Raw genomic sequence first — 14992 nt, forward strand, 5'->3', positions numbered from 1 at the left:
CTTCGTACATCAGCTTGGTGGAAAAACCCTGGTCGGATTCCATCAGCGCCTCGTCCCTGTCCACCTCCAGGAGGTCCGAGAGGCGCGTGACGGACACCGCCAGGGAGCACAGCGAGCCCGTCCTGCAGTGCTCCGTCCCCGCAGGCGGCAGGATCTCGGCCTTCACGTTATACAGTGTCTGGTCAGAAAAGGGGAAAGGCCAAAGGCAGCGTATGAAGCACGAAGAAGGCTCTGCGAGGCGGGCAGCCCGCAGCCCCGCGGCGGGGCGGGGAGCCGTGTGCCCGGCCACGCTGGCCCGCGCCCGCCAGAAGAGGCCCTGTGCGTCTGCTGGGTGACCGGACGGTCTCGGAAGCCCTGCTTATTGAACGCTCGGCATTCTCGTGCAGCACCGTGGTGGTGGGGGGCGGGGGGGGCAGTGGCCGGTCCTCCGTGCTGGCCGCCGAGGTGATCAGCACTCTGTTCCCAGGCTCCCATCTCTATCCGTCCACACTCACGTATTCACCGGGGGCACATTAAAGCCAATTCCAGACAACTGGCATCTCACCCGTGTATCAGAGTCACTGCTGAAACACACGGACGTTTTTACCAAAAGATGATGCCACTATCACGACGAGCAAAACTCATATTAGTTCCTTGGGATCATTCGATATTGAGTCCATAACCAACTTTCTCCATAACGCATCCTTCTCTATGACATATTATTACCTGCCATTCACGCCTATTCACACTCACCCAGCATTTGCTCACTACCCAGGACAAAGACCCAAAGCCCACTTAGGGGTCGACGGCCTCATCTTTCCATTTTGTTTGGCCCTGTGGCCAGCAGGGACCTTAAACTGACAGTGGTCCCTCATGCAAGCACACGTCCTAGGTAACAGCCCTGAGAGTCACAGCAAATTAAGTCCTGATGGGATTTCTCCAACACCCGTGGTCGACAGTGTCCCCCACCTCCCAGAGCCCCCTGTGTGCCCCTCAGCTACGATCCCGGGGGGCTGACTGAAACCCCACTCTTTTGGTTGGAACTGACCAATCCGGCCTTAGCCGAAGATCCCAAAGCACGCCACCCACAGCCCCTACTAAAGGCATGGGGCCTGCCTCGGTCTGCTCTCCGCCTGACCTCCCCAGGACCGCATGGGGCCTGCTTCGGTCTGCTCTCTGCCTGACCTCCCCGGGACCTCTCGAGGGGTGCCCGGTACCTCCTCCAGGACCTATGAGTAACGACCTCTCTGCTTCAGTGCCCTCCTGGTCACGGTGGAACTGCCGCTCGCGGTCCGGCACGTGCCCCACTTAGTAAGTGTGACTTTGCCAAAACCGTAACAGGTACATAAAGTCACTGTAGTACAATTCGATTTAAAAGTATGCTGGTGGTACTGTAAGAAGTTCAAAGCGAAGAGATTTGGGAACTTTAAAAAGCCTCCTGTGGACACAACACTTCCTGGGAGCACCAGCTGGAGCCCGTGAGGACCCCCGGGCCACCTGGAAAGGGCCTGGGGCCAAGTACGGCCGATCACGGGTCTAACACTCCGAGTGTGAACGACTTTCCTCAACCTGCTGCTTCGCTGTCCGGAGAGATTCTGTCTGTCTGATTTTTTTAGATTACAAAGAAGAGGAAGCTGCCTCTCATTTTCCTACCCACACCCCCAACCCCACCAAAAAATAATACAATACATACAAAGAAGTTTTCCACTTGGAAGTCGTAGATATAGGGCTTTAAGGAGACAGACAGCTGTTCTTCAGACGCCGGGCAGAATCGCACGGAGAACCGGCCACACAGAGAAGGGGGAGGCTCCTGGGCCCACGTCAGCTCCCAGACGAAGTACACTGACTGCTGGTTGCGTACGTGCTGCAAGAGAGTCGGTGTCCCCGCGCGGGGACAGAGCGAATGCGCCATCAGAGAGTCGGCTGTCACTGCACGCATGGGGACAAAGCAAGCACTCTGTCCAAGACGCACACACAAGGACGACGCAAACACTCCATCGGAGTGCTGGCTGTCACTGCACACAGGGACAAAACACCACTCTGTCCCAGACGCACTTCCTGCCAAGGGCACAAGCGTGAGCGCGCAGCAGCCGCGGCCCTGGCTCCTGCTGCCTGGCCCGACCCCAAAGAAGGCCGCGCGAGGCTGCCAGACGGGCTCTACGCTTCTCTGACTCCATGAGCTTCACAGCATAGGAGGCTGTTTAAAAAGCTCAGGGAACATTTATCAGTGTCCCACACATTTCCGAAATGGGAAATGCATCGACCAAGTAAAAAGGCCATCCCTACCCGCGCAGGTCCTTCGTACTAACGGGCAGGCGGTGAGGAGCCCCGTCGTGGGCAACGTGCACGCCTGCGGCACAGCGACAGACATGGGGGCGTGTCTGACACAGTCAAACATCAGTTGGGAAAAATCTTCTGACAATGTAAATTTCAAAAAAAAAAAAAAAGCATCTGTTAAGAAAACCTATGGTTTTCTAAACATCGAGCATTTCCTGTCTAAAAACACACATGACAAAGAGAAAAGGCAAGGTCAGGACTCGGCTGGGCAGCGTGAATGCGGCTATGACCCCTTTACGCCCAGGCCGCGACCCTTCCGGGGGCACGGGCAACGGAACGGCCACCACGTCCTGTCCACATGAGACTCAGGAACAAGCTCGTAGCTACATGGAGCCGTGTGGACTGCGACGAGTTTCAGATTTGCTTCTTCTAACCAGACCGACAGCACCCCAGCCCCCAGCCCCCTGCGCACGCGCCCGACGCGCCGCCGTCCGCACGGCCTCCGAGCGAAAGGCTCAGCCAGAACCCGCCGCCGTCCCCGGTCGCCGCCCTCCGCCCTCCCGCTCCCGCTCGGCCCCGGCAGGCGGTACCTGCTGCGCCTCCGTGTTCAGCGGCGTCAGCCGCAGGCCGGTGCTGCCCCGCGTGTCCACGAGGTCACTGCCCGACAGCTGGAAGTCCAGTTCCGACAAATTCTGGACACAAACTTGAACATATTTCCTAGAGAGAAAAACAAAAAAAATGCAATTTTGACTGAATCGAAGACCTTTATCACATATATTTTGGCCACGTTAAGACGACGCTCTCTGGGGAATTGAAAAAGTGACAGTCACGTAGGAACCAGCTGTTACGTACAGTCCTACTTTGATTTCACGTGCAGAGGGGTCAGACAACACCAGTGTTTCTGAGCGAGCGTGTCTGAGGAAACGCGGGTCAGGACGCTGCTCTGACAGTGTCCCCCACGGTCGCGACCGAGTTTCCCGCATCGCGTACAGACTGCGGCGAGTCACGCGGGACAGCGTGGTCACCCTTGACCGCGACAAGAAGCAGGGCTCACTCTCAGCGCTGTGCCACGCACGGACGAGCTGTGAAGGGCCAGTCTTAGAGCCGCTGAGGCTGGTGCGAACCGGCTCGCGCTTCTACCGCTAACGCCGAAGCGGGGAGGGCGGCCAGAGCGGTTTGCCACTCTGAAGTCGGTTCTGACATGTCACCCAGATAGCACCAGCGGATAAAAGCAGGAGGGGACAGTCACGAAGAGAGGCGGACTCACGCCTGGGCCCGGTCGTGGTGTGAGCATCGTCACTTACGGCGGGACACTTAGGCACTGCTGTCTCCCGAGGCAGTGACACACGAAACCTCCAAACCGTCAGCCGTTCTGAAGCCTAGCTCTGAATCTAGTCGAGCCTCTACGGCAGTGGTTCTCAAATGGTGACAATTTTGTCCCCCTGCCCCAGGGGACATCAAGCAGTGTCTGGAGACATTTTTGGTTGTCACACTGGGGGTGGGGAGTGCCATCGGCATAAAGCGGGTGAGCTGCTAACATCCCCCAGGGCGCAGGACAGCCCCCGCGGCAAGGCGTTATCTGGCCTGAAGCATCAGTTGTGCTGTGGGGGACACGGCCTGCTTTAGGGGTCCCTAGTGGCTCACAGGGGAGCCAGCTGAACAACCCCACAGGAGTGTGACCAGTCAAATGCAGAGTGGCGGACCTTCCAGAGCACAGGTGACCCACATCTGTCCATGAGCCAAGGGCCTGAGGAACAGGGGGAGGAGGCGGGGACTTTGCTGGGATCTCGCACCCCCCACCCCAGACCAGCTGTGCAGCCACGACCGAGACAGCTGCACGGATCTGAGGTGGACAGGGCGCCACAGGACACCAGGGGACTACTGTGAAGTTCAACAGGTGGACAATGCATCACGGTCAGGTAAGAGGACATGCTCAGGGTCGCCGAGGCCACACTGAACAGCAAGGGTCTCTGTGTCAGAGAGCCTGGGACAGGAGCAGGGCCCGAGTCCACGCTCCCTTACCGTGTCCCCGCTGACAGCAGAGCGTGCGTGGTCCTGAAGGGGACGCTGAACGTCAGTGCGATGACGGTGGAGTAGATGGACCATGGGCAGTCGATGGACACCTGCGGAGAAACGGGGACACGCGGCGCTGTGACCACTCGCCAGCGGCGCGGCCAGCACCCCCGCCTGCCGACCCCCTGCGTCCGATGGCGTCACGGCTCCTTCTTCGGAAAGAATGAGCCCATCAGACATGTGCGCCGCACAGGAAGACGCGGAGCTCTGCACACGGATGAGAGAGAGGGAGGCGGGACCGGCAGGACGACCGTGAGCCACCTGAACAGTCTCGGCTACGGAGCAGACGCCGCGGTCAGCGGCGCGAAGCCCGTCTCGCTATTGTCACACGCGGCCACGATGCCAAACGTACTGTTTCACTGAGCAGGAGACTGTGACAAAGTGCTTTTAGTCACTTATGTTCAGATGACATTTATCAGTCGTTAATTAGAACAAAATAAAACAAATTATCAAAACACTAAATCCACATGACGCTGAACACGCAACTGAACACCGATGCATTTGGGGACATAGCTAGTGCAGGCCAAGCCACAGCTAGAGCGGGCCAAGCTCTTACACCCCCTAAGGGCAGAACGCAGGCCTCGAGCGTCACTGTATGCCCCCATGGAGGAAACGAATTCACTGAGCACAGACATTCGCTCGTGCGGCATGACTGTGCGCTCACCGAATAAACGTCATCTCTGTCTCAACTCTGTGTCAGGGGAGGGGAAAATTTTCAGGGACTGAAAATTAAAACTTAATTCTTTCGGGGCTGACTGGTCTGACAGTCTATGCCATAATCTCTTTGAAATGACTGAATTTCTTACGCTTTTGCTCTACTGCTTTTGTGCATATTTTTAAAAGTTAGTCATTTAACCTGAAAAGAAAAAAATATTCACCCGTTTCTCCCACCCACCACCTTCTGCCTCAGGCAACCACCCGTCTGTCCTCGGCACCTACGAACTCGCTTCCGTTGTTGAAGAGACCCTATGGTATTTGTCTTTCTCCGACTTACTTCACTTAGCACAATACCCTTGAGGTCCATCTGTTTGTTGCGAATGGCAGGATTCCATTCTTTCCTATGGCTGAATATCATTCCACTGTGCGTGCATGTGGGGCGGAGGGGGAGAGGGACCCAGAGAGAGGGCGGGAGAGAGACAGGGAGAGGGAGAGTCACCCCTCCACGCACCCATCCATCAGCAGACACGCGGGCTGCTACGCGTGTTGGCTGCTGCACACAATTCTTCAATGGACACACGGGGGCGCGGCCAACTCTTCGCATTGGTGTTTTTGCTTCCTTCGGAGAAACAGATCACACGGCAGTTCCGGCTTTAAGGTTTTGCGGAAGCTCCGTGCTGCCGTCCGCCCACCGTGGCCGCGCCCGTTCGCATTCCTGCACGAACCGCGCGCGGGGCTCCCCGCTCGCCCTCGCCCTCCTCCCCGTCCCCGCCGGCTCTTGTTCTCTCCTGCCTCCTGACGGCCATTCTGACAGGCGGGAGGTGGCATCTCGTCGTGGTTCTGATGGCATGTCCCCGATGACGGTGACGCTGAGCATCTTTCCATGTGCCTGTTGGCCATCCGTATGTCCTCTTTGGCAAACTTCGATTCGGATCGGCCCCCTTTCAAATCGGATTGCTTTTTTGCTACTGAGTTGTAGAGCTCGTGTGTTTTGGATCTGAGCCTCTCACCGGATGCGATTTGCAGGCACTTGCTCCCGTTCGTCGGCTGCCTTCCCATTTCCTTGGTTTCCTGTGCTGTGCAGAGGCTGTTTAGCTTGACGTAGCTGCACTTGTTTGCTCTGTTGCTTTTGCTTTTGGTGTCAGATCCAAAAAGCATCGCCAAGGCCTGAGCCGAGGAAGTTGCTGCTTGTTTCCTTCTAGGAGTTTTATGCTTGCAGGTCTTCCATTCAAATCCCAATCCATGCTGAGTTAATTTTTGGGGTGTAAGAGTGCTCTAGTTTCATTCCTTTGCACGTGGCTTTTGGTTTTCCCAGCACCATTTACGAGAGAGACGTCCTTTCCCCACTGCGTATTCCTGGCCCCCTGTCATAGATCGGGTGAGCACACAGGCGCGGGTTAACGTCTGGGCCCTCTGCGCTGTCCCGTTAACCCAGGTGTGTTTTCATGCCAGCACCACACTGCTTTGATCACTACAGCTTTGGAATGCAGTCTGAGGTCAAGAAGCGTGACGTGATGCCTCCAGTTCTGTTCTTTCTCAAATCTGCCTTGGCTACGTGGGGTCATTTGTGTTCCATACGAATTTTAGGATTGTTCGTTCTAGTTCTGTGAAAATTGTCATTGGTATTTGCTAGGGATTACACTGAATCTCTATATTGCCTTGGGTAATATTTTAACATTAATTCTCCTAATCCATGAGCATGGTGCATCATTCCATTTACTTGTGTCTTCTTCAATTTCTTTATTTCTTCTAGGTTTCAATACACAGGTCTTTTGCCTCCTTGGTTGAATTTATTCCGTAGGTATTTATTCTTTTGGATGCAATTATAAATGGGATTGTTTTCTTAATTTCTCTTTCTCATAGTTCATTATTAGTGCTGCATTGAAGTGCACGAGTTTTGTGACTGAATTTGTATCCTGCAACTTTACTGAATTCGTTTATTAGTTCTAACACTTTTTTGATGGGAGTCTTTGGGTTATCTACATACAATACCACATCGTCCGCAAATAGTGAGTTTCATTTCTTCCTTTCCAATTCGTGTATCTTTTACTTCTTTTTCTTGACTAACTGCTCTGGCTAACGTGTCTGATGTTGTTAAATAAAAGTGGCGAGAGTGGGCATCCTTGTCTCGTTCCTGATCTCAGAGAAAAAGCCTTCGTTCGGCTTTTCACTTGTAAGTGTGACAGTAACTGAGGGGTTGTCACATGTGGCCTCTGTCATGTTGAGGTACGTTCTTTCCATACACGCTTGGCTGATTATTTGTGTCATAAATGTATGCTGAATTGTCAACTGCTGCTTCTGCATCTATTGAAGTGATCATATAACTTCGTTCTTCATTCTGATAATGTTGCGTACCACGCTGACTAGTGGGTCTGACCCACCCTTGCGAGCCTGAGGTGAACCCTCTTGGCCACGAAGTCTTACTGTGGAATGCGGCTTGCTGGCATTGAGATTAGGAGCTCTGCCCCTGCACTCGGCAAGGACACCGGCCTGTCCCTCTCTCCTGTGGCGTCCTTTTCTGGTTTTGGTTACTAGGGCAACACTGGCTTCAGAGAATAAGTTCGGAAGTGTTCCCTCCTCTTCTATTCCCTGAAAACGTTTGGGAAGGACTTGCTTTATAATTCTTTGCATGTTCGGTAGAATTCACCGTTGAAGCCATCTGGTCCTGGACTTTTATCTGTTGGAAGATTTCTGACTACTGGTTCAATCTCCTTTAACTGCTAGTAACCGATCTGTTCAGATTCTCTATTTCATCATGGTCCATTTCTTCTAGGTTGTCCAATTTTCTGGCATATAATTGTTCATGGTAGTCTCTCATGATCTTTTATATTTCTGTGGTATCAGTTGAAACATTTTCTCTTCCATTTCTTATTTTATTGCATCCTCTCTTTTTCTTCTTGAGTCTACCTAAGGTTTGTCAGTTTTATCTTTTGAAAGAACCAGTTCTTAGCTTCACCGATCTTTCCTACTGCGTTTTTAGTCTTTCACTTACCTCTGCTATAATGTTATTTCCTTCTTTCTACTACATTTGGGCTTCGTTTGTCGTTACTATGATGCTAACAGACAACTTATAACTTCTAAGTTGATAACCATTTAAGCTGGAGGACATTCTAAAGCTCAACGGCTCAACATTATTATTCTCCCCACCCTCATGTTTCAAGTGTTTTTGTTTTCTGTTTGTTTCTGTTTTTTTCTTTTTTTGAATTGTATTTTATTATAAAATTGTTGACTCCAAAGACAGGTCATTTGTAAATTTATAATAATAATGATCCACACATTGTGGCAAAAGCTCTTGTTCTAACAAAATCAGTATTTGTGAAAGTAGTTTATAGACAGCTGGAAGCAAAATATCTTTTAATAATGTAATAGCTACATGTAATTCTATTAAAAGTTACAACTAAGAGTTAAGTTTCACTTTCTTTAATTTACTAGGGAACATTTTATGTTTTATCTTGTGTATCTCTTAACTAATTATTGTAATGACAGTTATTTTCACTACTCTTATCTTTTAACTTTCATACTAGTTTTGTAAGTGATTAATCCAGTGCCTTTACTGTATATTTGCCTTTCCAGTGAGATTTATTCTTTCGAGTGTTCTTGCTACTAATTACTGCCTTTCCTTTCTACCTTACAGAAGCCCCTTTAACGTGTCTTGTACGGCAGGCTGCGTGTCGATGGACTCCTTCAGCTTTTACTTGTCTGGTAAATGCTCTCCAATTCTGAGTGATAACTTTGTCAGGATAATATTCAGGGTCAGAAGTCTGACTTCTTTTAGCCCTTCGAATGTATTGTGACACTCTCTTCTGGCCTGCAGTTTCTGCTGAAACATCTGAAAGTCTTATGAGGGTTCTTTTGTACATAGCAAGTTGTTTCTCTCTTGCTTTTAATCTTTTTCCTGTTTAGAAAAAAAAAGTGCAACTCGCCGCCAGCCTCAGTTTGACGTCGTGTGTAGGAATGCTACATTTTCTAGGGTTTAACATTTTCAGCCATCAAGAGTTACTGTATTTTGTAAAGGGAAATACCAGTGCTAAAACCAGGATGCTATGAATAGAACGTTATTTGTTTCCAAAGACTAGCGATATACTAGAGCGATGCAAAAAATAACAACAAAAGCGAGAAATCTCGCGGCAGGTTTTGGAGGTCAGGTTAGGACTATATCCGCGGGCTACCTTGGGGAAAACGCTGCGGCCGCCAGCACCATGGGCGAGTATTCTCGGGGCAAACGGGAAATAGGTTAAGAGCCTCGCGTTGTCTTTACCTTCTGACGTTTTCATTATAAGGTGTCTGGGTGCGGGTCTCTTCGGGTTCACCTTACTTGGAACTCCCTGGGCTTCCTGGATCTGGATGTCTGTTTATTAGGTTAGGCACGTTTTCAGCTACGATTTCTTCAAATACGATTTCCGCCCTCCCTCTCCCCTGGGAGCCCTATCGCGCCAATACCGGTCTGTCCGACGCTGCCCCACGAGCCCCGCGGACTTGCTTCACTTTCTTTCACGCTTTTCCTTTTGCTTCTCCGGGCGAATTCCGCCCCCTCGTCTTCAAGTTGAGCGACCCTTTCTGCCGCCTCGCCCGGTCGGCTGCTGGAACCCCGCGGTGCGTTCTTGGCTCAGTTACTGCACCCTTCGGCTCTGCGGCTCGCACTTGGCACCTGTGTGTCCCATCTCTTTGTGGAAGGTCTCACTGTGTCAACCGCTCTTTGTCCTACTTCAGTGAGCATCTCTATAAATCGCACTTAACTCTTCTTCAGGTGAATTACTTACTTTCCTCTCATCAAGGTTCTTTTCCCGAGGTCTGATCTTTTTCCTTCATTTGGAACACACTCCTGTTTCTCCATTTTCCTGGCTGTGCTGGTGATTCCTGTGCAGCAGCTAAAACCACCGCCTCCCCCATCCTGAAGGGCGGCCTTGCGTAGGTGAACCCTGTCCTTCGGCCTCAGCTCCTGGCTGTCTCTCCGACCTCTGTGCTGCTCCAAGCAGCCTGTTTAATTTTTAATAACTCGCAGTGACTGAGGATGTGCCGGGACCCGTCAGTGCCCCAGGGAGGCGATCTCGCCCCCTAGACTCAGGCTGACTGGAAGGCAGACCCTCGGGCAGCAGCTTTCGAGTTTGCAAACACACGTGGTCCTGTGAGACCGTGCGCATACGCGTCTACACTGGGCCGGAAGCCCTCAGAACTGATACCTGTGTCCCAAGACGTGGACAACCTGAAAGAAGCACAATGCTACCAGCGCGTTCCGTGAGCTGACGGCCTGTGGGTCTGGGACCGGAGTCCCCAATCTCCCCCATAAGTGTCAATAAATACCAGAATCCAAGTCGAGCATTCTCTTGCTAAGTGTGATGTGATGTTTCAGTTGACACCAAGACACAAAGCTCCCTGTAGCCTAATCACCAGGACGGACTAAGGACCCAGTTACCTCTGCTAAGCAAACTCTCTCTCTCTCGTAATAAACTGTCCTTCCTCTTGAGGTGGGATAGGACAGCTAGGGCCTGCCTCTCTCTGTCCTCCCAAGACCGCCCTCATCTGAGAAGCAGCGGTTCACAGACATTAATGCTAAAGGCGATGAGCGCACGCGAGATCAGGAACTGACAATCTGCCACTTCCACAGAAGTCGCCTGGTATGTCCACGTCTCTCAGAACCAGCAGGCCAGGCGGAGCCAGCTGCCGCAGACTAAGCAGTGCCAGCCCCTCCTTACTTTGTGGTCTACGGTGGCCATGCAGTGGCCAGCTTTCTGCGTGTCCTTCTGCTTCCTCTGGGGCTCCGTCAGCCCCAGCATGCCGCTCTCCTCGCCAGTTGCTGGAGCTGAAGGTAGAGAGAGAACTTCCAGTTCAAATTCGATCACGTGGTATGCAGGTGCGGCCGGCAGACTGATGCTCGTGACCTTCTCAGATGAGTGCACTCGGAGTGATGCATCAGAAGCTTTTTCTAGGAAAGAGAGAGAAAGTCACTCTGACACGTTCCCTGTTTCCTGTTCCCATTCCCTTCTCTTCCGGCAGGTGCCAGGCCCAGCGGTGACGTTCTGGCCCAGTTCCTGCTGCTCCTCCGCACGTGTAACAGTGCGTCTGAGGGGCCGGGGGGCCGGGAGAGGCAGGAAACGAGGCACGAAAGCCCTGACACACGGTGACGCTGCACGAAAGCCAGCTGGTCGTAGCCCAGAGAACTGTCACGGTGCTCAGATGGAAAGGGGGCGCTTCCTGTGTAGCCCACCCAAGCACTGTGTGTCCCCTACACAGCGTGCACCCACCCTGTCACGTCGCCAGAACACACTCCACCCGGCGGGGAGCAGCAGCCTTCCCTCTGCACCTCACGCCTGGGGGTTGGGGACACAGGACCTTTCCAGGGCCTCTGAGCAGTGCTGGGAAAGGCAGACAGACTTCCGCTTTGTGGCGAGCGGGTCTGGGGAGGGCTGAAGGAGGCTGGCCCCGGGAGGCAGCACTGCCAAGCGGAGGCCCACACTGCATCGCCAGCCCCTCGCGTACGGTCAAGGGTCCTGCGGCACTGAGCGTGGCGCCAGGTGGGGACTGGGCCCCTCGGTTACATAAACATCTAGCCACCACGCTGTACCCTGAACCCAGTATAAAATAACACTGAGTGTCAACTCTAATTGAAAAAACAGAAACCCCTCGCAAGGTTGGCGCCACCTGGCCACGGAGCACATGCACGACTCAGGCCACCGCCCACGAACTAATGCGCCGTGCAGGCCGGGGGCCCCGTCCACGCAGGGAGAAGCGGACCTCAGTGCCGCCCGAGGACGGCAGGGCTGATGGCTCCCGACGCCGTCGCGGTGCGACAGGGCCGAGTCTACCCCGGCCGGCTGGCGGCAGCCTCACCTCTCGTGTTCGAGTAGATCACTGCCCTTTTGTCTGCGTGACACAGGATGAGCATGGCTTCCACATTGCTGAGCTGGAGGCTGTCCCCGTTTTTCACTGTATAGTGGCCAGTAGTGACAGTGAACTTGACCTTCTGAGGAATACCAGCCAAAAGGCTGTCTAAAGGGAAAGAGACACTGATCAGCATCACTGTCAACCGGAGGTGCCGAGGGCGGGCCTCCTGGGCAGCTGGAGGGCACTGTTCCTTCTGGAACAGGTGGGCTCTCTCCAGACCCCCGCCCCCACTCGTGTCGCCACTACATGGCCTGCAGGCTTGAGAGGCCCTTGCTGGGAACATGAGGACCTGTGGGCCTGAGGGGTCCCCTCGCCACCCTGGCTGAGAGAGCGGGGGACCACGGGAGCAACCGGGTCCATGAGGGGCTCAAGCTGTCCCTGCCACTGAGTAAGAGAACCAGACAGTGACATAAAGGACAGACGGATGGAATGGAACGAGCCGCCGCTGCTCGGGACTGTCTGAGGCTTTCCTAGCTCCGGCCTCTGGGTTCTCTGGTTTAGAAACGGCCTGTAAAAGGCACGGCTACCGGTTCCTCCTACGTGGTTTCTGAGAACCCCACTCCGGGGGAGGCGGATGGAAGACGGGAAGACGTACGAAACGCGGGCTGAATGGGCGAGGGGGCGGGGGAGGCCCGGGGCACGGAGGGAGCGGGGCGCTGGGGCGGGGGCGGACGCCGCCGGCCTCGCTGGCCCTTCCTGGGCCCTGACGGTAACTAAGCTTGATGGCTTTTCTCGCCCCAGGCCCTGACGGAACAACCACTCAGCACACTGCTGTGTCCGGCATCCGAGGGCCTTCCTGGCGGCCACGGGAGAAGCTAGAGAGCAGGAACACGGGAAGTGCGGGGAGACGAAACAGCAAGAGCGCGGTCCCCGATGTTTCTCAAATGGAAGAAACGAGCCAATAAACACCTCGTTCCGGCCTAAACGACGGAGGCCTTCGCGTGTGGCTGTTTTAATACAGTGATGCGTGGTCTTAAATAATTTGGTTACGCCGGTCCTTTCCAATCTTCGGACTTAAGAAAGAGGACAGTAGCTCTGAATTTCCGAAATGCCATGCCGGGGACGGGGGGTGGGGGGTAGTGAGTAAGTGAGTGTGAGTGTGAGTGCGTGTGTGAAGTTTAATCAGCATTCTCGGAGGAGACTTGGATCGGAGGACGGAACGTAACTGAATCTCGCGCCCCGTCTCCGAAGCGGACTGCACGCAGGCGCCGCGCCCACTCGCTCGCCTCGGCGGTGAACGCGGACCGGTAGCTACTCTTTCTCTCTTTCTTAGTTTCACGTGTACCATGTTTATCAGACGTGAAAACTGGCAACTGCAGGAAAGCGATCACTCAGAGAGCAAGAGCCACCATGAGCGCCCAGCCACCACTTCCAGCACGCTCCCCTGAACGTCTCGCAGCGAAGGACACGGCGACAACGCGCCGGAGGGCGGACGGTGCGGAGAGGCCCCTTCCACGCGGCCCCGCGTGAGGGAGGGAGGTGCCACCGGGAGGAGGCCCCCGCTGCCCGGGCACTCACCAGCCAGCGGCTCCACGAGCAGCTGCGGCTCCTGGGAGTACACGTCGTACTGCGCCAGCGGGTAGATGTGCGGGAGGACGAACCACACGGGGCCCAGCGAGGCGCACAGCTGCCGCAGCGTGTATGTCCCCGGCTCCTTGGCCTACGGTCGAAAGCGGCCACCAGAAAGTTGTTAACACCCTCACGACTGCGAGCGTCCCAGGAGAAGGCGGCGCCGCCGGCTCTGTGCGGCGGCGGCCCTGTCCGTCGGCCTCCGCGCCCCGCGGCCCCGCCCTGCATGTGCCCGCACGTGGCCGCCTCTCCGCGCGCCTGACTGCCGCCGACACTGGGCTTTGTGCTCCCAGTACTGCATTTCAACGCGATCAACATTCTTCTGAAAAGGTATTTAATGGAGCCATCCGGCATGAGACACGAGGCCTGCTCTAAAACTAACACACGTGACAAACTGCTGGACTGCCCATGGGCCACGTCCTCCTGGGCTAGCGGACTCGCAGGACATGCTGCAGAGAAAGCCCTGCGCCAGAGCGGGGAGGCGGCACCTGTGACGCCCACGCGGCCGCAAAGGAAAAGGAAGTTTAGCGTTAAGCGTGCCACTGTCTCTGAAATCTCGTTTTAACAAACGCGGCTGTATTTTAACACAAAGGGAAAAATCTAAGTCCAGTGAGGACACGAAGCATTACCAACGCTAAGAACGTCATGTTAAACATACCAATTGCCTTAAAACTGCATGGGAGATTTTTAAACGTCAGTCTATTTTTCTTTAAGGATAAAAAGCAAATGAGGTGCGGGTGCCAGGCCTGCCCTTGACCCCGAGCGCACCGCAGACGACCCGGCAGGCCGGCGCCCATTCCCAGCCACCTCTGAGGTGGAGCCTGCCCGCCCCGACACCTACCTGCGTCCTGAACGTGACGGTGTTGGCCCCCGGCTGCAGGGTCACGCTGCTGCACTTCAGCACGTGGGCGCCGTCCTCCAGGGCCACCGCCGAGGGCGTCTCCAGGGACGTGCTGCTCTCCTGCCGTCTCAGGAGCATGTGGACGTTTCTGCATATGATGCCTGTGGTGTTCAACGAGTTATCGGAAGGGCTCCTCTCGAACATCTCGTACAACTCCAGCGCGGGCAAGCTGTTCTGGGACGCGGGGAACGGCGACGTCTCCGTCGCGAAGTGAATAATCCCGTTGGCCGTCTTGTGCTTGGTGAGCCACTCGGCCGTTTTCCGGTAGTTGTTCTTCTCGATGCTGAAGTGGACGTTGACGGCGATCTGCTCCACGTGCACGGGGACGGGCATCTGACTGCACACAGTCATCTCCACGGACAAAACGCCGCCCACGTGGACCACGGCATTGGACGGGGTGAAACGGAGGTCTCTCAGTTGTGCAAAAGAATGCATAGGGAGCACGACCCTGTGACCTGGAAATACACACGTGTCTCACTCCCGCAGGCACACCCGCAGACGACGCGGAGGCAGCGGCCCGCGGCTGCGGCCGGCCGGCGGGGCACGAGCAGCGCGGCGATGCTCGAGAGGCGGTTTCACACCTCCCAGCCTCAGCCGTCTCCACACGCCGAAGAGCTGTTCGGCCACAAGCAGGATGTAAACACGCCTAGATAA

At 54.7% G+C, this 14992-nt stretch overlaps 1 protein-coding gene across 4 annotated transcripts in view; it reads right to left on the reverse strand.

The window, feature by feature from the left end:
• TRAPPC10 (trafficking protein particle complex 10) overlaps positions 1 to 14992 on the reverse strand; it is a 68032-nt gene that overhangs the window by 5426 nt on the left and 47614 nt on the right. For 3 of the 4 annotated variants that reach the window (XM_036238085.1, XM_016143503.2, XM_016143504.2), the window contains 8 exons: positions 14279 to 14793; positions 13387 to 13528; positions 11815 to 11973; positions 10680 to 10909; positions 4279 to 4379; positions 2847 to 2973; positions 1673 to 1843; positions 1 to 178 (listed from right to left, as the gene is read on the reverse strand). In XM_036238085.1, coding sequence (XP_036093978.1) covers positions 1 to 178; positions 1673 to 1843; positions 2847 to 2973; positions 4279 to 4379; positions 10680 to 10909; positions 11815 to 11973; positions 13387 to 13528; positions 14279 to 14793 — 1623 coding nt within the window. Of the gene's footprint in view, positions 179 to 237; positions 564 to 1672; positions 1844 to 2846; positions 2974 to 4278; positions 4380 to 10679; positions 10910 to 11814; positions 11974 to 13386; positions 13529 to 14278; positions 14794 to 14992 lie in introns of those variants that run through there. The other variant, XM_016143505.2, reaches the window with a different exon arrangement.

Source organism: Rousettus aegyptiacus, unplaced genomic scaffold, assembly GCF_014176215.1.
Source record: "Rousettus aegyptiacus isolate mRouAeg1 unplaced genomic scaffold, mRouAeg1.p scaffold_m13_p_20, whole genome shotgun sequence".
NCBI classification, from domain to species: Eukaryota; Metazoa; Chordata; class Mammalia; order Chiroptera; family Pteropodidae; genus Rousettus; species Rousettus aegyptiacus.